This window comes from Apis florea, unplaced genomic scaffold (assembly GCF_048593485.1).
Source record: "Apis florea isolate Af1SG1 unplaced genomic scaffold, ASM4859348v1 contig_3587_pilon, whole genome shotgun sequence".
NCBI lineage: Eukaryota > Metazoa > Arthropoda > Insecta > Hymenoptera > Apidae > Apis > Apis florea.
This window is the reverse complement of record NW_028256789.1, coordinates 251,286-271,645: the sequence shown is the minus strand read 5'-3', so window position 1 is coordinate 271,645 and position 20,360 is coordinate 251,286. Positions and strand designations below refer to the sequence as shown.

Below are 20,360 nucleotides of genomic sequence, written 5' to 3'. Positions count from 1 at the left end.
TAGACTGTTTACAATTTTCTTTTTTTTTTTTTTTCTTTTTTATTGCGATGGCGCGCAACAGAAAAACGATATTATTTGTTCAACTTGTCTATAGACGTACATGGAATATTTTAACAACATTTCACAATTAGGCAGTAACCGGTGACGATTTCACAGTAACCGATAACGTTACAATAGTAAATTATAAATTTAGGATAATATTACAATGGGAATTCTTTAAAGAGTGAATTTTCATCATTGGAAGACAATTATCTTTAATAAATATAAAAACAATTCCTTTGTGTGTCTTCTGTTATTTTTCATTTGACGTTTCTTTTTGTCAATTGTTTTGTACAAAAAAAATGTAAAAAAAAAAAAAAAAAAAAAAAAGGACTAAGTACATATTAAAAGTACTAGCACAGGATCAATTTCAACGTTGGAGTAAAATTTATTACAATATATAAAAAAATTTTCGTATAATAAAATGATTCGTAAAAAAATTTTGTAACAAAATAGAACACACAATGAACAAAAAAGATCTTCATCTTAAAATTACTTTGTCGTAAAAACAGCAAGTAATAAAATACCATTGTGTTGTAGATTAAAAAAATAGATTGGAGTTGAGTGTGTTTGTTGCTAATTATTTATACAACAATGAGTATCTTGTTTTAGTAGAATTATGCTTACGTCACGTTCGTAATCATATTGCTTAATTAAACAAGATTCTTACATCAAACATCGAATACCAGATTCGAGTGACAAAATATTGACAAATAAAAAAATATATCAAATCTGAAAATCACGTGGCAATAATTTTTTCATACAAATCTCACGGAAAGAAATTTTATACTGATGACTTAATGATCTCGATTTTGTACCATTTAATCGTAACTATCAATAAAGCCTCTCTACGTAAACAATGAAAAATATTTAATAACAATGATTGATATTTTTTTTTTTTTCTCAAATTCTTATCTAAATTCATTTTTCTATTACGTATAAGTAGATTAAAAATCATGCATTATCCTATAAAATTTTCATAAATACTGTTCAACGTAGTGTTAGTATAATATTAAAATATACAAAAAGAGAAGTATAACTTATTCGTTGTACAAATCACGAAAGGAAATTAATTTACGTGTGTTGCATAATAGCATAAAACATAGCAAAAAAGAAAGATTGAATTACAAAAAAAATTGTAAACGTATTTTTATGTATATCTTTTGATTGTTAATTTTAAATAACCCTAGGAAATAAAATATTTCTTTAGAGAATTAACGTCAAATAATTGTCAGATGTACAAGTTTGTATGTACAAACATTCAATTTTTGGCAACAAATTCGATATACTATATAATATATGTATATATTGTACGGAACTATATAGAATCATTGTTAGTCTATTTTGGTAATCTAATATAGTATACAGCTATTTATAAATGTAACTATTCTATGAACTATATTGTAATATTCTATATATCTATGTCACAATTCACTATTTCAATTACTATTTTTAGCTAAAAAAGAAAAAAAAAAATACAAAAAAAAGAAAAAAGGAATTTGTTCAATACCAGTGCGTAATACTGGTAATATTAAGTATATAAAAACAGATATATCTATGTATAAAATTGTTGTTCCATGGATATCATGGAATTAGATCATATTATATCGAAAATGTGTCGATTGGTAATCAAATTTTCATACTATAGAGTTTATAACTACTTTTTCATATTTTTTTCTGGATATCACATAAACGATATACAAATATCTATATAATAATATATAATAATAACTTATATTTTGTCATAGATATTTGCAAAATTATTTTAAATTTCATATTGCATTTATAACTATGTAGTGTCTGTGTGAAGTTCGTTAAATTGTAAGATCATCTTTAAAATATATACGGATCATGCACGACAATTATTACCGTGTCTTTATTTTCTGTAAATTTTAGAGGAAACGAGGAGGAAAAATATACAAAAAGATCGGCATCTTAATACTTTATCATTAGACAGCATAAATTTCGCGTGTAAGCAAAATATAATATTTTCTTCTTTCTTCTTTCTATTTCCTTTCGCAAAACATGTGAAAGTCTTTTAGCTTTGTGTGTTATCTTTAATAGAAATACAAAATGCTAATAAATTTTAATAAATCTTTTTTCGCACAGAGATCAAAGTGTAAAAAGTGTACAACTTCCGCAATGGTTCTTTCTTTTGTTTCAATTATTATATCGTCAAGCTTCGAACTTCATACTTACTTCGTTAATCAATTTTATTACCCTGCAAGGAACTGAAAGACGACATTTTCGATGTACCAGACTGCTTATTCTCTTTACGTTGTAGCATGCTTTTAAGATTTTGCAAATAAACTTTGCACATTCTTAAACCTCATTCAGGCGGTTGTGACGCGTTGTTACTTTCATTTCGTCGTTGCAATCGTTCTGGATGAGAACAAGCTAACTGGCTAAAATCACGAACGACATCGTTGAAAGTTTCATCACCGCTAATTCCAATCTCAGAATCTTTCATTTCTTCGTTTAAAAGACCAAGTCTTAATCTGAAATATATATCAAAGTGATGCGATAAACATTGTTTGTTCAATGAAACAATGTTCCATTTTATACTTACAATGTAACGATGTCCGCATTAGCTTCTTTTACAGCTATGGACAAAGGTTTTATACCACTTTCATCCTCGATATGCTGATCAGCGCGATGTTTTAATAGCAAGCATACTTGGGCAGTGTGACCTATGTATTCCAATTAAATAATCAAGTTTATAATAAATTTGTTAAGAAATAAAATTTATAAAAAATGCACACCTAATTCTGTGGCCAAGTATAATGGTGTTTTTCCATCAGCATCTTGGCAATTAATACGAGCTCCATTTAATATTAGATATTCGCAAGACATCACAGAACCCTGTATTCCAAAAAATAAAAATTAATTATCGAAAAATTTGAACAATAGAGATTTTTATACATACACTTATAATTGCTTGATGCAGAGCATTTCTTCCTCTGTCATTAACATTTGTCCATGATTTATCAGCACCAGATGCTAAAGCTGCACACATTACAGGAAGATTATGCGCAGCAGCAGCTTTATAAAGCAACATTTCAGGATGCAAATTTTCTATATCCTCTTCATCTGTGAATTCTTCATCCTCGCCAGCAGTCGAATCTTGATCGGAACTTAACTCTAAGCTATTATCGATCGTTGGCTTTGGTAAATCACATCCGAACATCAATACATCGGATTCTACTTTACATTGCTTTTCCGTTTCTGCATCTTTATTCTCGAACGCATCTTTCACATCAGAAATCTCTGTGTTTAAGGACACTTCATTTTTTATCGATAGATTATTTTCTGAATCATTCATGGCAATTGTATTGTCCTTGATTTCAGGAATTAAAAGTTTATGTTCATTTTCGATGTTAAATTCCATATTATTATCGATAGTCTTAAGATTACTTTCATTTGCGTCGCTACGAGAACGTGGTAAGATTTTCCCGTAAAGTGTAGACTCATTCTTTAAATCCATATTCGTACTATCATCAGAACTTAAGGAACTTCTTTCAACTTTCTTCGTTTTATCGACAGAACTTAAACTTTCGATTGATGTATGTTTACTCTCGTCCGAACTCGTTGAATGATGACCCTCTTTTACAGATGATAGCATCGTTGTTTTGTTACGATTAGTATTATCGATTTTGTCACAACTTCGCGGTCGACGGCGCAATTTACGGACACTCCATTTACGAAAATGCATCTTATCGCGGCTTGCGTGCTGTCCGGATGAAATCATATTGCTCAAAGGTTTTACGAATTTGCGTTCTACATATTTTGCTCTTATCCAAGCTTCACGTATATTTCTGTTAATTTAAGAAAAATATTAGATTTATTATTTTTGGGAAGGAAAAATAATTATTATCTTCTATACCAATTTTATTTACCCGTTGCACTTTGGAGTAGCTCTAATAATATTAGGGGGGATTGGTAAAGCTTCGTAAACATTATTCACGACAGTGTTTCCAAGCTCTGCCATTACTTTCAGTATTTCAGGTTCCCAGTCATCTAACGTCAATGAACGAACCTTACTGTAATGAACACCTAAACTTCTATGCACCCCAGAGCATTCTAAAAGAAAATAAATTTTTTAAACAAAGCTAGAAAATAATTGAGTTTGTATTTAAAAAAAAAAAAAAAAAAAAAAAATGAATTACCTATGCAGAGTGTAATTCCAAGATTGATACTGGCCCATCTTGGATTAGCACCACCACAATCACAGCAAGTATCGTTTCCAGCAATTTTTAAGATTTGTTCCCATACTCTGCAAAATAAAGAGAATTATACACATTTCTTTTTAAAATCAACTCTTATCTAAATGTAATTAAACATTCAAGATCATTTTTAATTAATACCTTGATTTAGGTTTTGTTTGCTGCCTGTTTGATCCTCTAACATTTTGTGATTGCGATTCTCGTATATTAATTATAGTACCAGCACCCATACCTCTTTGAATGGCAGCACCAATTGCTTGTTGCATGGCAGTTACCCATGCTAAATAAGCTTCTTCGCTATCAGCTTGTAATATGTGACTTCTACAAATTGAATAATAGTCTATTAAAATATTTTTTGTTAGATAAAATTTTTTACTATTATCATTATTGATTGCTCACTTTGTAGGACTTAATACTTCAAAACAATTTCTTCTATCACAGTCAACCACTGGTTTTACAGTGCAAAGACGAAGATCTTCTTCCATAATTGTATAATCATTATCACCAGTTCTTTTTCTATAAACCAATTGATGATCTCTTAGACAAAACCATCTTCTGTTCCATGTTTTAAACGCATTACTAGTACGTTTAAAGAGGTAGCCTTCCATCTTAGGATTACCAGGTGTCGGGGAAGGTATTAAATCTCTATTGGTAACGTAAATATGCCGATTTTCCATTTCTTTTTCAAGTTTTACGGAATCGGCTCTCATTTTAATTAAATTATCCCCGAGCTGTTTTAAAAATGGATCTAAATCTTGTGCTAGATCGCTACCTTGATGGTAATAAGTAATGCACGCGTTCATGTAATTATGCAAGGTGCCCAATATTTCGTGTCGTTTGCGTGCCTGTATCATTGTTAAAGAATGAATATAATCTAAAGCAGTATGCCGGAAACAGGATCTGGTAGCTGATAAAATGTTCGAAGTTTCTTCATATTCTGCAGGCCTGGACTTTGGAACTTGGGAATTTCTGTTTAAAGCTATATCTAAGTCTGCAGAAATTTTTTCGAAATAATGACGAGATTCTTTTACCCTCTTGATATCACTGTTAAAATATGTACAAAATATGTTACATTTGAATATACATATATGTACATATAAATATTTAATAGATCTTACCTTTTAACGAATGAGTTAAGATCTTTAATTACAGTTCTAGATGCTTGATCTAATAATATAGTATGAAACTTGTTCATTTCTTGTAAAGCATGAATAAGTTTGTTCAGTAAGGCCATTATCTCTGAATCATCATTAAAATACAGAGATAATTCCCAGAGACTATTTGCAAATTGGCTATAAAAAAATACTTTATAAATGAAATATTATAATTTAAATAATTTATTATGTACATTAAAAATTATATAAAATAATATAAGAATATATATAAAGTTTTTAAAATTATTTTTTATCTGAACATAATATAAAAATATCAAGGAAAAAATAATTCACAGCAAGTGTTTTAACTGTATCACTGTCTATATGTGAAACTGAGTACCATATGTATGAGTCATTCTCAACAGAGTTGTAATTCATATGTTTCCTGACTCTCTATTAGTTGAAGTATATCTCCCTCACCCATTTTATTATTGAACACATTTGATTTAAAATGATTAATGGCATTTCAATTATATATTTTATATGATCAATCAAACATTTATAGTTTTGTTATTTGTATTTATTAACTGTGATATAATTTCATTCTTTCATAGCACAAATTTTTATTCCTCTATTAATTACATATAAATTAATATATGTAATAACATACCTCTGATGTCCTACAAAAAGTTTCCCAGTGTCAATCATCTGACTACAATTTTTTAATACCTGCAAAGAATTCTGTTTTAAGCTAATTTAAAAACATTGATGATTATCACAATAATTCTTTTAATGAGATCACTTATGTAACGTAGTTTATAATATAATTGACAATATAGAGAAGTATAAATATTTGACAATTAAAATTCTTGCATTTAAATTTCATCTAGCAATTTTTAACAATAATAATTTATTTTGCATGTAATATGAAATAACATAACCCTTTTATATCATTATTTATAACGTGTGTTCAAAAATTTTAATATTTTTTTCGTTATGCTTTCTTCTCTTTTTTGTAAATTGAATAACAATACCTTGTCTAACTTTTGTTCAAGTAAATCAACATTTGCTTCTACTTCTTCGATGCAGGATCTAAAAACATACGAAATGAATATTCGAAAAATATTTTCTTTTATTAATATACGTCTTTTCTTAATGTGATTCGTCAACGTTACTCATAGTGCTCGTGCAACAGAGTGAAATAAAAGAAGCAAACAAAAGTGTGTTAGAAGTTTTTTCAACCGATTCTCACCGAAACTTCGGCGTGTCTCGCAAACATTCTTCGAATTCGATTAAAGGCTTCATTTTGTACTATCCGTTGCCCGGAATTTTCAAGCGCAGTTTCGTCCGACGAACTGCAATCTTGAAATTTTTCCGTTCACTATTTCCCATCAAACGGCACAATCATTTGGAAAGACTATTAACATAAACCGTTCGCATTCGCGAAGAACAACACATTCCCCTCTCTTCTGTCAAACACAGTATACAATACGTTGAAGTTATTCTAGACTCGAGATACTGTTTGCCAGTGTCGACAACATCCACGTGAGCTTAGAACGAACGAGAACTTCACAAAGAACGTATCGATTCATGCGAAATATATTTTTCGAAGCGTTTTATTTTAACAGTTCTTTCGTATGATATTTTATCACTGTCCTTTATACCATTCTCCTTTTTTGTAAAACAATCACATCGTCATCTGGTGAAAGTTCCGTTTCCTTTCCCGTGGTACGACTTGCACATTTATATTTGCATACTTGCTTACATTCGAAGGCATATTCAGTAAGAAAAAGGCATTTGGTATTTGTAAACATCGGACAAAGTAAGTTTATCTTACGTAATAAATATGTTATCTGTTAATTTTTTAAATTAATTCAATCAGCTTTTTATTTTCTTATATTAAAAGTTTGAGAAAGGAATAATCCTAACCTATAAAATATTCTAACTTTTATCTAAATAAGTTAAGATTTTACGTAGTATGATTTTGTAAATAAGATTTTATAAAGAATACTATACTATAACGGGTTTTCTAATAGATTTTTCTAAATACATAAAGGTTTGAGGAATTTGTTATTCAATAACACATTTGTTCGTTGCATCGAATAATATTTATTCAACAGGTTCAATATGACTGGTACAACTACCACTGAAAAGTCGGCTAACAATCCTTTGGAACAGTTTGTGCTACTTGCAAAAACTGCCAAAGGAGCAGCTGCTATAGAGCTTATTAAACAAGCGGTAGAGACACCAGGTGTCCATGTATTTGGAGAATTATTAGATATGCCTAATATCAAAGAACTTGAAAATGGGCCTTATGTTCAATATTGGAATACTCTGAATTTATTCGCATACGGCACATATAAAGAATATTTAGAGAACAAAGACAAGGTTTTAGAATTGACTCCTACTCAAAAGAAAAAACTTCAGCATCTAACAATTGTAACACTAGCTACAAAATCTAGATGCATACCATATTCTGTATTGTTGGAGGAATTAGATATAAAGAATGTTAGAGATTTAGAGGATTTAATAATAGAAGCAATTTATGCAGATATAATACATGGCAAACTGGATCAAAAAAATTCACAATTAGAGGTAGATTATGCCGGTTTAGGACGTGATGTTAGACCTGCTGATACAGGTGTAGTGGCTGAAACATTAGCTGCTTGGGGTCAGGCTTGTGACACTGTATTAGCATGTATCGAAGAACAAGTTACAAGAGCAAATGTAGAAAAACAAAAGGCCACTTATCACAAAGAAAGAATACAAAGAGATGTGAGTAATATTTGCTCGAGAGAAAGTGATAAAATATGGCAAAGTTTGCAAATTTGTAATATCTTTGTCGGTAGATTGCTAACATAAAAAAATCACTTGCTGCACAAGCTGGAGGTGGTGGTGTGCAAGAAGCCGATATGGCAGGAGGTAGTTCAGGATCAGGAGGAAGTGAATCAAGTAGGGAAGCGTTATCAGCTCCACCTGATGCAAAGAAAAAGCAACAGAAGGTCAAAGGTATTAAAGGAAGTGGTAAGTTCTGGAAGACAATTCAGTAATTTTTTATCACATGAAATGTATCTCATCGATGACAGGATTCTAGTATATTATATGTATTTATATTGAAATCCTTGCAATCCTATGTAAACAGCGATAGTCGATGCCAATTTCAATTAAGAAGCACCATTGCGAACGGAGAAAACGTTCATTGCCATATCTTGGCATATCATACAGATACCAGAGGAATTGAGTTTTCATTAATTTCAAACGAAAATCTTGTGAATACAAGTAATGAAAAATAGCATTATAAATCACTGTTATGTTTGTTTTATGATAGTATTTGTTTATATAAAAAGTTTTGTTACATTAAAGTTGCAAATTTTTTTCTAAATTGTCGTTTCTATTATATTATATGTTGGAGTAAAACAATAATATATTGATATAAAATAAGATGGGAAAAGGGATAATATAAAAACGAATTTATATTCACTTTATTTAAGATTATAATTCAAGTTAACAGATGCATGGGGATATTAAGTTAGATAGTTTAGATATCATAAACGGAAGAAAGGAAATCAATAAATGCATTTACACATGATATTTGAGCTTAGATTTTGAATCGGTATAATTATTAAATTTTATATTTTATCTTGATTGACATTTTCTATTAAATAGATTAAATTTTTATCTAGTTTTCTTTACATTAGAAAAACTAGCCGATCATTATTATTAAACAATGTAAGAACTCCCTGATCATAAAATTCGTAGATTCCTTATTTCATTGCACATTAGATTAGTTTAAGAAAAGAGAGAAAGAGAGAAAGAGAGAAAGAGAGAAAGAGAGAGAGAGAAGAGAGAGAGAGAGAGAGAGAGAGAGAGAGAGAGAGAAAATTAACAAATAATTAACAAATAAAACAAAGAGAATTTAATCGATTAAATCGTTGTAAACAGATGCAGGCATTAAACTTAATATCGAATTAATATTTGTTGTCAGCGATTCGAAGCAGACAAATGTAAATCGTGCACAATACCGTGTCACGAGCATGGCAAACACATTGTGATCGTCCTCACATCGAGACCTTACAATAATAAATGAGAAAACGACGAACGATTTTCTTACAAGAAAGAAGAATAAGTACTTTTATAACGAATAAGCTTCCGAATTTTGTAAAAATGTCTAGTATGTATTAAGAGTTTTTAGTCCAGACCAAAGATTTTATACTTTGCGTTAATAAGGTGTGAATGAATAACGAAGCAGGGTTCGACAAGTTTTATAGGCAAATCTATTCATATAGTTGTTGCAATAAATTGCATACATATTTATTATTGTATCTGTGCCTATACACAAAAATACTGTCATTCATACTGTATGACAGTAGAATACAGCGTGATGAGTTGCTTAAATGTGTCTCGTACAATATTTATAGTTTTTTTTTTTCCATCGTTTGTGTTATCTTGTTGTCTTTTTATTTTCACCCTATAAAAAATGATGAAATAACGTGGATACGAGAGAGAGAGAACAAAATATAATAACTGAAGTGATAAAGTGTAACTAGTCGGATCGACCGTTGTTATTAAAGAAAGAAAAAAAGAAAAGAGAAAAGGAAAAGTTGTGTGTTTAGGAGGATGTAAACGGTATATGAACGATACGTTGCTTTAGTGAACAAGAAATGTCAGTTGAATTACAAAGCGTTGTAATTGCTAATGGAATAAAAAGATAATTTATTTTAGCGACGCTTTTCTATTTCTCTGCACCCCCTTAATGCCTCTCCTTCACGTCTGTGTGAGATATACGAGTGATTGTAAGACTTAGAATAAATTAGGCTTATAGTTCTATTTTCTCTTTATAGATATATTGATTAGCGCATAGGATAAATAGGAATTGTAACTATCGATTTCCCAACTCGATTCATTGAAATTTTCTTTTCTGCACTTTTGGTTATTCGTAGGCAAGCTTTCGCGAAAGGCTGCACCCAGCTTTCAGGAATAGGTGGTACCGGAAGTCGCGTAAACTTCTCCAACCCTGTCCAATCGGAGCGTGCGTCTCTTTTAAAACAGTAGAAAGTCTTAAATCTATCGTGTTTTTTTTTTTTTCTCACAATTTAACCATCATGTGTATAGTAGGTACAAGTCACAAATGATACGCCTAATCGGGATTTTCAGGATCTACTAATCCGGTAAGGCACCATGAACTGAACGATGAGCCAAATTGAGAAGTTCAGCTTTAGGTGAAACCTTGTGGCATATCACCAACTCGATTGGATTGTGTCTGTCTATCTGTCTGTCCGTGTCCACGTCGTTGTAAGAACAGCGCATCGTTTCCTGTGTAATCTTTTTGTACTTTTTGAGAAATAAAACTGATCCTAAAAAGTAACACGTGATTATTAAGTAAGATGCACCTGGTGCGCGTGAATGTCAAAAATTTAATCAATTGATGCCTAGAGAAGGTATCGTGGTATTGTTGTGGGAAAAGGGGATAATGCGTAAAAGGACGAGATAATTTTTCACGCTTCATTTTATTTCGATAATTTTTCTTTTTCGGTATTTTTCGATCGTTCCAACGAATACATCCAGTGTAACATCATGTAAATTTGTGTCTTTCTACTGCAGTGTTCGTACGTATTTAAAATATCCTTAGATCGTAATAGTTCGCGCGAACTAGCTTAGAGTTTTCTCTCTTTCTCACGACAATTATCAATTATCGCGTTATGGAATTATCATCTCGTATTAATTTTAATCTCATATTCGTAGTCTCTTAAACTCTTATAGAATTTAATTATGGCTAAATTGGTTCCGTATGAACTAGTAATATTTTCGTTTCATGCCTTAATACTTAATATACAGTGTCGCCTATTGTATGTACAATTACATATTTACATACTCTCGAATGAAATATGATCGTTGGTAAAATATAGTCAAATATATTTACATTCTCATTCAATTCTCGTATTTCATATATATATATATATATATATATATATATATATTTGGTTGCGTTGAATTTTTCGAATGAAAATTTTAATTATATCGAATTCACAAAGTTTCAATTTAACAAGTATCGTTGTCATGTTTTAAAGGAAAATAAAAGAATCGTGCTAAGCAATGGACACTGGGCTCATTTGTATCCAAGGTTTGGACAGTGGATGTTCCTTTCGGTTCTATAAAAATTCAAAACTTTTTTTTAGAAATCTTTTATACATTTACGCACGAACAAATTCACTTATATAAAATCATTCGGAACGAATTGTTTTTTTTTTTTCTTTTTTTTCAAGCGATCGACAATTTTACTCATTCTTGCGCAACTATCGCTAGCGAAAAAACAACTACGGGTTTAGATCGGATATGTTTATCGCACGACTGCGATTCTACGGAAATGAATTTACAATTTTTTTCTTCAATCAATCACGTATTTACATCTACGGAATGTTTTATTCGTCGCTTGGAATTTTCATTTTTTAATCGCTATACAAAGATGAAGCGCGTTAACGTTAGATTATTAAAGTTAGAGCGACTAGATCGACTAGACGTGAAAACGTTTCGTGTTTTCGATCGAAACGCGATTGTTGCGTTTTTCTTCTTTATCTTTTATTTTCTACGTGTAGCAATTCCTATAGTCTGCAGAGGAGATATCGAAAAGAAGGAGAAAAAATTATCTAAAAAAGTCTACTAATTCGTATAGTCACATTTGGAAATTTTGTTTTATGTTTCGAACTTATTCGCTTATTCGTCTGTTATTTCGTGTGATATTTACAAAGAGAAATTTATATACAGAAAAATCGTTAAATGTGATTTTCTCGATGTATCGAACAACCGTTGTTTCCTTTTTTTCTTTTTTTTTTTTTTTCGTTACAAAAATTATTAATAGAAGATCTCGTCGCATAGACGCAATCCTATTTTCGTGTTTGGCAACGATTTTGGATAATAATTCCTATTTTTTTTTTTTTTTTTTTTTTTTTACATAATAACGAATTCGACTAAATATTTACAATATTTCGATTAATTCTATTATATCGGTGAATAATGATTAATGTGCAAATGTTATGAAATGATAGTGTATGTACAAAATAGCTTTATGCAATCTCACGTGATTATTACGTGCATTACGCTATGATCACAGAAGAAACCAGAGCAGTTTTTAAAACGCCACTTAATAGTTAATTAAGATCGATTATTCGTCTTTTATGATGCAATTTCGTGTACCTAGCGTCCTCATAATATATTTATATTAACCGACAAAATCAATTCTTCCAAATTTTTACATAAATTTGTTTAAATCTCTCTTAATCATTTATTTTCATTCACATTCTTCAAAAATTTTATTTTATATATATTTTTATATATATATATATATTTCCATTATCGTTTGTAATTCACTTAACAACAAATTTCATCTTCATTCAGTCTAAACATCGTTCAAAGCTTTAAAGAGAGTTAATATTATTTTTCAATATCTCGAACTTAATATTCAGTCGTATTTACAAAATATCGTTTCAACTCTCTTTTCTTTTTTTTTTTTTTTTTTTTTTTGCGTCCTTTCAAACTATCACCGGATTTTTCGAAATTGGTTTCAAAGTCGCGGGCAAAATGGCCGATTCTATGGAAGTTTGCTGCTATAATGGAACATCACTCTGATTTATAGGTCCGTTTCCTATTCTCGTTTTATTGTTCAATTGCTTCGTTGTCGTGATATTATCCTTCGACTCTTTGCTCTGCGTTACCACAGCATTAGCGTCTTTGTCGTTGTTGGTAGAGGTTTGGGTCGATCGAGAAACGAGCGAGGGTGGTTTGCCATTTTTCTGATCTTTCACCTCTAGCTCGTAGTCTGCAAGAGAAAATATTTGTTCATTAAATTTCGTTAATTACGATTGGCAGGCTCAAAGGATTAGAACGTTAAGATTTAATTTAAAGAATACACAGATCAGCCAGATGTTTACCAGAAAATTTTGAGAGGCTGTCTTATTTAAAAGGATTTTTATAATGAATTATTTTGTCAGAAAATTGTTCCACGCAGACATTTGCCTGGGGTGTTTGTAGATCGAGAATGCAAAAATTGCCAGTCGAAAATGTTTAATTAATTAAAAAGTCTCGATCGATAATTAGATAGTTTCTTTGAAAACTACGGTGGTTAAAGTCTTTTAAAGGAAATTAAGATGCACTTTTTTTTTTTAGAAAGTATTAAATTACTCGGTGAAAAGTTGTATTTAATTATTTTATAAGTAATTAGAACGATTATTCTTATAATATATGATAGAACTAGATATTCTACCAACTTTTAATCGCGAGTCACTTACCGATAATTCATATAGATAACAAAAAAGAAAAAAAATAAACTATTTTTCTTTAATATTTTATATCTCGTATAAAATAAATGGCATTTAACGTGGAATATTGAACATTAAATATTTAACTTATTGAACGATAAATGTAAAAAAGCTCCAGTTATAATCCCACTATATATACTGTGAACTATACTTCTTAAGACATTAATCTTTTGAATAACGAATATATTAAGATCAAGAAATAATCATTTTTATATATATATATATTTTTTTGAAATATCAATTGGAGAGATCTTTTCTTTCATCAATCATGATATTTGGCAAGTCGTGATAATACTCACATTCGCTTTGAGTGGAGCAATCAATGGTAGTGGTGATGTGTTTTTTAACAGCCTTGTTCTGATCACACGTAGCCGCGGTGAGCGCGACCGGCGCTATCATGCTAGAAGCATTGGTAGCCGTGACTGCTGAACTTTTCGTGGTGCTATATCTAGTTGGCATCATGCTTTGACGCACGTTCCTTTCTGGCCGTATTAAAATGATGTATAACTGTCGAGAGAAGGAAAAGGTTAAAAGTTGGCCACTCTATTCATCTGAAATTCTGTCGCGATGAATTACCTTCGGGCTGAACAGGCAGGCTATAGTTACGGATGCGGATAGACTTATAGTAACTGACATCGAGGTGATTCTCAATGCAACGTTGTTTCCAGTACCGAAGTACAGGGGCACGAATGCCAGCCATATCACACACGTGGTGTACATCGTGAAACCTGTATTAGAAATAGAAATACGATTATTGCGAGTTTAAATCCTTTTTGGGACACAATTTATCATCCTCGAATATATTTTTAATTAATTAACGAATCGAAGTAGAAGCAATATTTTCTTCCAATATAAAGTTTAAACTTAAAATTTAACGCCTTAATCTCACGGATAAGCCATTATATTTACCTAGTTAAAGTATAATATCGTAGTATTAAACATCGAAAGCGATAGGGTTAAGGGGATTTTTGTTTTTGTTAATCATCACAACGCGTATATATACATTTTTGAACAAAGAGAATTTCGAAATGAAGGATACGTCCGACACGTCCCCACTTATTATTTTGCCTTCCTGCCTCGCGCAGATCCGAGCGAATTACACCCATTAATGTTTCACGATTCTACTCGCATTCAAGAACGGCTTACAAAGAGATGCTGAAGTTTACGACTTAACAGAACTTCATCTTCGGCTTAGGAATTATCGTTAGAATCGGTGCTTGATTTATATTCAAACTTAGGGAGCTTTAAACCCTTCCACGTAAACTTCGTTCTAAAGTGTACAGAGGATCCTGCGTTGTTCCTGTGTTAATAAAATTCCGCGCCAAGAAAATATCGCCCATCCTTGACGAGTTCCATTCCACGGGAAAATGGACCCACGGAACCCCCTCCATATAAAGACGTTAAAGACTTTACATGAAAATACGATGCAAGTTGGGAAAGGAACAATGAACGAGTTGGAAAATTGAGGATACGACACGCGCGCGCGCGCACACACACACTCACCGATGTGTTTGCTCTCGTTGAAAGCTTCCGGGATCTTTCTTGTGAGAACGGCGTACACGGTGCAAACGACGATCAACATGATGGGATAAGCGAAAGCGATCATGTAACTGGCGTCGATGTAACTGTTGCAAACGAGCAAATTGTCCTCCCTGGTCGGATAATGATGCATCGCCTTGGCCGGGTCGATTATCATCCAAACTCCGTTGATCAGAATTTGCACGAACACCAGGCCGGAACAGATGATCAGCTGTGATCGCGGAGATATGAAGGACGGCCTCTTGGCGCTGTGCTTGCTCGCGTTGAAGATCCTCGATATTCGATTTGTCTTTGTTAAAAGGGCTGCGTAGACGACGGTGAAACAGAAACCCGCGGCGAATCTGTCGAACAATTTTCTCTTCGTCAAATTTTATCTTTCATTTATCAATAAGGTATATACTTTCTACTGGCGTTTTTTTCGAATAGGGGTATTTTTATTCATTCGTTGGACGAAACTTGGATATCATTTTTTTTTGGATATTTTTATTTTTTTTCCCGATCGAGAGTGATCTTGAATTTTTTGTTTTTTTTTTTTTTTTTTTTTTTAGTTGGAATATTTTTGTTAAAGTATATTTTATATACAGGAGACAGATTTCGAAATGGGGATTTCTCGATCTATTTTTAGCTTTTTTTTTTTCTTTTCTTAGAAATTATTTTCGTTGAGAATTTTTATCATTTATTCAATATTCTCAGATTGTTTGGTTTAAAGAATATCCCCGTTATCCCGAAATATTATACTTTGTAGAAATGAATTTTTCATTTTTTGTCGATGAATCGATCCGAAAATGATAGAACGTAAAAATGCGAGAACGTTTAAGAAATATTAGAAATAACTTTCACCTCTAAATAGATTCACCGATCTGTTTTATATTCTTCTTTTCACTTCCTTTAATTGAATCGCGTGCAATTCACTTTTCACGTCCCTGAAATTTTTATCAATTTTTCACCGATCTATGCACTCGCGCTCGCTTGATTAATGTCAATTTACCGCCGCCGGCTCGTTTCTTCGGCCGAGAATTTAATTTATTTTTCAATGGCCACGTTCAGTCGAAGTTTCTTACCTCAAGGCAGAGAAAAATGGGGTGTACATCGATCCTTTACCTTTGAATGCCGCAAACGATGTCGGTCGGTCTGAGGACAAGGGCGAAGGTGACGAGGTAACAGAGCAGGATCCCGGACAGAAGAACGTAGGACAGTTCACGGCCAGATGCACGTACCACCGGTGTGTCGTTGTGCTTCAGAAACACGCCACAGACGAATAGAGTTATCTGTTGGTTGCGAAATATTTTCTCAAATTCGTATTCGTATTGAATCGAGTCGCTTCAGATTTCATTGGATTTTGTGCTGGATTTATGCGCTCGAGTCGTAAGCCAATCGTAAGCAAGAACGATGTTTCGAGTTATATTTCGAGAAAGAGTGAAATTCTTACGTGTTTGATGTATGGATTGTAAATTAATTCAAGTTTTAGTTGAAATTAAAATAAAAACTCGAGAAATAAAATTTCATTTGTATTTTTAAGTTTTTTAATAACAATAATAATAATAATAATAATAATAATAATTCCAAATCGATCTTACAAATACTGTTTTCAATGATTTTGGAAAAAAACAAACAACTTCATCTCAACCGGTTGGCAAAGTACGACTTCGTGCTGATATTTTGATATTTACGAGTCGTTCGAGCAGTCCGGATCAATAATGCAGCTAGTTTTTTTCATCAGCACTCACTGCAAGAGGCTCTCGGCCGATTTAATGCATTTTGTAGTTGGAATTGGCCGACTCGCGATTATTTCATACCGTGAATCTCACTATATGCAATTAGAGCAATTGACCTTTATCTTCGCAATCTTTTCCCCTCTTATAATCCCCCGATTAAAACGCAACAGTGAATTTCAAATGTAAAGAAACTTTTCTTCCTTTGTTCTCATTATTGCGAATCTTTGTTCGTTATTTCTTTCTAGCAGAAAAAAAAAAAAAAAAAAAAAGAAAGGAAATAACGAAACGATTGAACGCACCGTGAAATATTTTTCTTTCACTCTCATCACTTTCATCATACCTACGTTTCTTTCCTATTCTTTTTTAATTCTAAAAACTCATTAACTTAATTCAAAAATTCGAAAAGGCAACGATTTCCTCTCCCCTCGCTTTTACGCCACAACATCCACTCGCAATTTTGTTTTCTCGCAAGTAATTACATCGGCGAGAATCACTTACCAGGATCCCCGTAGCGGAGAAAGACATCGCCCCTATCGCCCATCCGCTCTCTGGCCGCAGGAATTCCTCGGGGATATCACGGCAGGCGGAGTGCGTGTCGTCTGGCACGGTACCTTGACGACAAGAAATACATTGGGTCACGTCCTTGTGATCTCGTATCTGTTTAACAAACGTGGAAAATTTAAAAATGAAAAATCCGTTCAAGGTAATCCGAGCTGTATATTTATTTCGCTCCCTGAAAAGCGGTAACGCTTTTTTAAAGGGAAACTTCCGTTTCACGAATTTAAAAAGCGATCTTCCATGATGCGTTAAATATCTGCCCGCCATTTGAACGAAAAGTAAAATTCTTCGGCTCGATCGCGGGCAAGAATTTCCCAAAAGAATTGCAACCAACGCGAGATTATTATAGAGAATGGAAAGTAATATATCTCGAAGGAATTTTTTTTATTAAATATCGTATATAAAAGAGAAACTCGTATCGCATCTACGAACAGATATATAATAATAATAATAATCGATCCGATTTTTCGTCGGAAAATAATATTCGTGCATAACGCGAGAGGGAAAATTTTGTTTTCTCGTCGATCGTTGGCAAAAAAAAAAAAAAAAAAGAAGAAAACAAACATTGGATGATCGTTAAATTGAGCGAAACATGACAAACCTGATATTGAGTGCAATTGAAGCAATGCCAGCAGCATTGCTCGCCCGCCACGTATTTCTTTGCTTGGCCGACCTCGCAGGGCAGAGAGCACACGCTTTCGGGTGGCTCGGGGTGTCCAAGTTTAAATTGGATCGCTGCAAGGAATATGCGAGTAGGTAGCGAGAGAGAGGGCCGGTGCCGTTCAATTTCGCGAGAAAAAGGTACGAAAGGAAGGGGAATCGCGAAACGACCAATCTGTGGCTTACCAGACATATTCAACCGTAATTCACCCGAGAGATATTTGCCAACCCGGACCCACTCGTATTTGCCCGGCTCGATTTGTTTGAAGTGTATGATGTTGTATCGGGCCGGCCCGTCACCGTTCTTGTCGAATTTGAATTTGTCGCCGCTCAGACCTTCAATCATATTTCCATTTCCATCAACTCGAAATTTTCGCCAATTCAATTTTTTCATATTTTCTAATTTCTTTTCTTTTCTTTTCTCTTTTTTTTTACACTTTTAGTTACAAGATTGCCTCGACTCGTGAAATTTTACTTTTTAAACGGAATTATATAGATATGAATATATCTACGAGCAAATATATACAGCGTACAATTATTGGAAGTTTTTCTTTTTTTCTTTTTTTTTTGGAAATAAATATAATTTGATATTTGGAAAGATTTGTATTTGAAAAAGGATGCTCGATCTCGTCTCGAAAGGAGCTATAAAGTCGAATGTTTCGTCAGTAAGAATTGTTCCATCTTACCTTCAAAATCCACTTTTCGAAGATATTTCAAAAGTTCGGTACCCTTGGTTGGTTTCATCGCGTCGCACAGTCCAGGCTTCCCGTCGCAGAGCTCTTTGTGCATATCTCTGAACGTTGATCGGGGAATATTTAGCACGTTTGTCATCCAGGAATCATATATATATATATATGTATATGCGAAATTTATTTGAGAATAAATTCGTGAGAATTGAATTACCGAAATGCATAGGCGAACGCCATCACCGCGTCGGACACGAACTGGAGTTGATTCTCGAACGCTGTGTTCTGTTTCGTCAAACGCTTTTCCGTACTGCAGAATTTCGTGTAATTTTTGTTGTACGGAGTTATGGATGCGTTCGGGTATCTACACTGAAAGTGATGTTCCCAGAATTCTAAAACGATTTACCACATATTGCATTATAATACATTTACACCATTCGTTTAAATGTCATAACAAATTTTATTCAACGTTCTATCTATGTTTCTCACCGTTTAATTATTTTCTCGAAATATTAATAATTCGTAAAATTGCGGGAAAACAAACGCGAGGAAAGAAAAGAATTTTCCTCAAATTCGTGTCGCCTTCTCCGTTCTTCACTCTCACGTTCCGTCGCTCAAATCTTACTTAAGTGTCAGATAGATAATAAATAGGAATAGAATCGATATTTTGCAAAGTTGCAACTCGCGAAAGTTAGAATTAGCGAAGTTTAACGAGGCTCGCGTGTTTCGCTCGTTAGCTTACCAACGAACCACGGATTCCTCCGGTTGTTCTCCACCGTCAAATTGAGGAAATATTCTTCGAAACCCTTGACAGGATTTGCTTGAGGTTGAACCGATAGAGTGCCCTCCACTTCCGCCTCGTTACCATCGCTAACCAACCCCCTGGCGCTCCATCCGTCGCTGCCAATCCACGAAAACGCACCGGTCGCATTGCAACGTTTAACCGCTCTCATAACTCCGGCAACTTCTTGATCCGAGCCGAATATGATGCAACCTGACCAGACACATCATCCAACGTTTAACAATTAAGAATTTATCCTTTGTTCTAACAATTTCTCACGATTCAAACTTTTTTTTCTTTGTCTTCCATTAATCCTTTTAATTAATCATCAAATAGAAGATTTATAAAAGGATCAGATCCCAGAGAGCAATCCCTTGGATAAGAGAATTCTTATTTATAATCAATTAAGAAATTATATTAAATATATAAAGAGGTTTTTCAGACTAGCTGTGTTTTACGAATATCAATATAGACAGTTTGCAATGAAGAGAAATGGGAGAAGAGAGATCTCTTTTTCCTTTCTTCCTTCCTTGTTTCGTTAGAATTGGTGATTTTTGATTCTCGGCTGACTTAATTAATTTCTCCGCGAAAACAAAACGAAACACCGCGATCTAATATCGGTGTATAATTCTACTACAACTTTACGCGTCATATTTCTAGAAATTTCACGCTGCTTATATTCCATTTTTCTATCCCTCCTTCCTCTCCACTCTTTCAATATATATCACTGTTGACTCAAGAGAAGCAAACTCA

The 20,360-nt window shown here is 32.8% G+C and overlaps 3 protein-coding genes across 7 annotated transcripts in view; 1 reads left to right on the top strand and 2 right to left on the bottom strand.

The window, feature by feature from the left end:
- Positions 1 to 1,747: 1,747 nt before the first annotated feature.
- Positions 1,748 to 7,069, bottom strand: CenB1A (Centaurin beta 1A). Its single transcript, XM_003694454.4, has 12 exons — positions 6,609 to 7,069; positions 6,391 to 6,448; positions 6,027 to 6,085; positions 5,381 to 5,554; positions 4,662 to 5,306; positions 4,404 to 4,583; positions 4,206 to 4,312; positions 3,936 to 4,119; positions 2,966 to 3,854; positions 2,802 to 2,901; positions 2,609 to 2,729; positions 1,748 to 2,537 (listed from the first exon to the last, which is right to left on the bottom strand). The coding sequence occupies exons 1-12, from the start codon at positions 6,659 to 6,661 to the stop codon at positions 2,369 to 2,371; spliced, it is 2,739 nt and encodes a 912-aa protein (XP_003694502.1). The 5' UTR covers positions 6,662 to 7,069; the 3' UTR covers positions 1,748 to 2,368.
- On the top strand, positions 6,869 to 10,721 carry CSN7 (COP9 signalosome subunit 7). 3 transcript variants are annotated; one of them, XM_003694459.4, is made up of 4 exons: positions 6,869 to 7,178; positions 7,477 to 8,131; positions 8,206 to 8,380; positions 10,511 to 10,721. In XM_003694459.4, the coding sequence occupies exons 2-4, from the start codon at positions 7,484 to 7,486 to the stop codon at positions 10,558 to 10,560; spliced, it is 873 nt and encodes a 290-aa protein (XP_003694507.1). In that variant the 5' UTR covers positions 6,869 to 7,178; positions 7,477 to 7,483; the 3' UTR covers positions 10,561 to 10,721. The 3 variants fall into 3 exon arrangements, with proteins under 3 accessions (XP_003694507.1, XP_012343132.1, XP_003694508.1); XM_012487678.3 differs by lacking the exon at positions 10,511 to 10,721 and adding an exon at positions 9,342 to 10,077; XM_003694460.4 differs by lacking the exon at positions 10,511 to 10,721 and adding an exon at positions 8,499 to 10,077 and having other exon boundaries at positions 6,877 to 7,178.
- Positions 10,722 to 12,611: 1,890 nt separating this feature from the next.
- Positions 12,612 to 20,360, bottom strand: part of Glurb (metabotropic glutamate receptor B) — a 128,100-nt gene continuing 120,351 nt past the window's right edge. For 2 of the 3 annotated variants that reach the window (XM_031917115.2, XM_086914473.1), the window contains 11 exons: positions 19,569 to 19,820; positions 19,044 to 19,218; positions 18,827 to 18,933; positions 18,327 to 18,476; positions 18,082 to 18,215; positions 17,421 to 17,579; positions 16,309 to 16,475; positions 15,172 to 15,548; positions 14,245 to 14,396; positions 13,968 to 14,175; positions 12,612 to 13,169 (listed from right to left, as the gene is read on the bottom strand). In XM_031917115.2, the coding sequence (XP_031772975.2) occupies positions 12,958 to 13,169; positions 13,968 to 14,175; positions 14,245 to 14,396; positions 15,172 to 15,548; positions 16,309 to 16,475; positions 17,421 to 17,579; positions 18,082 to 18,215; positions 18,327 to 18,476; positions 18,827 to 18,933; positions 19,044 to 19,218; positions 19,569 to 19,820 (2,093 nt within the window). In that variant the 3' untranslated portion in view covers positions 12,612 to 12,957. The remainder of the gene's footprint in view (positions 13,170 to 13,967; positions 14,176 to 14,244; positions 14,397 to 15,171; positions 15,549 to 16,308; positions 16,476 to 17,420; positions 17,580 to 18,081; positions 18,216 to 18,326; positions 18,477 to 18,826; positions 18,934 to 19,043; positions 19,219 to 19,568; positions 19,821 to 20,360) is intronic. The other variant, XM_086914474.1, reaches the window with a different exon arrangement.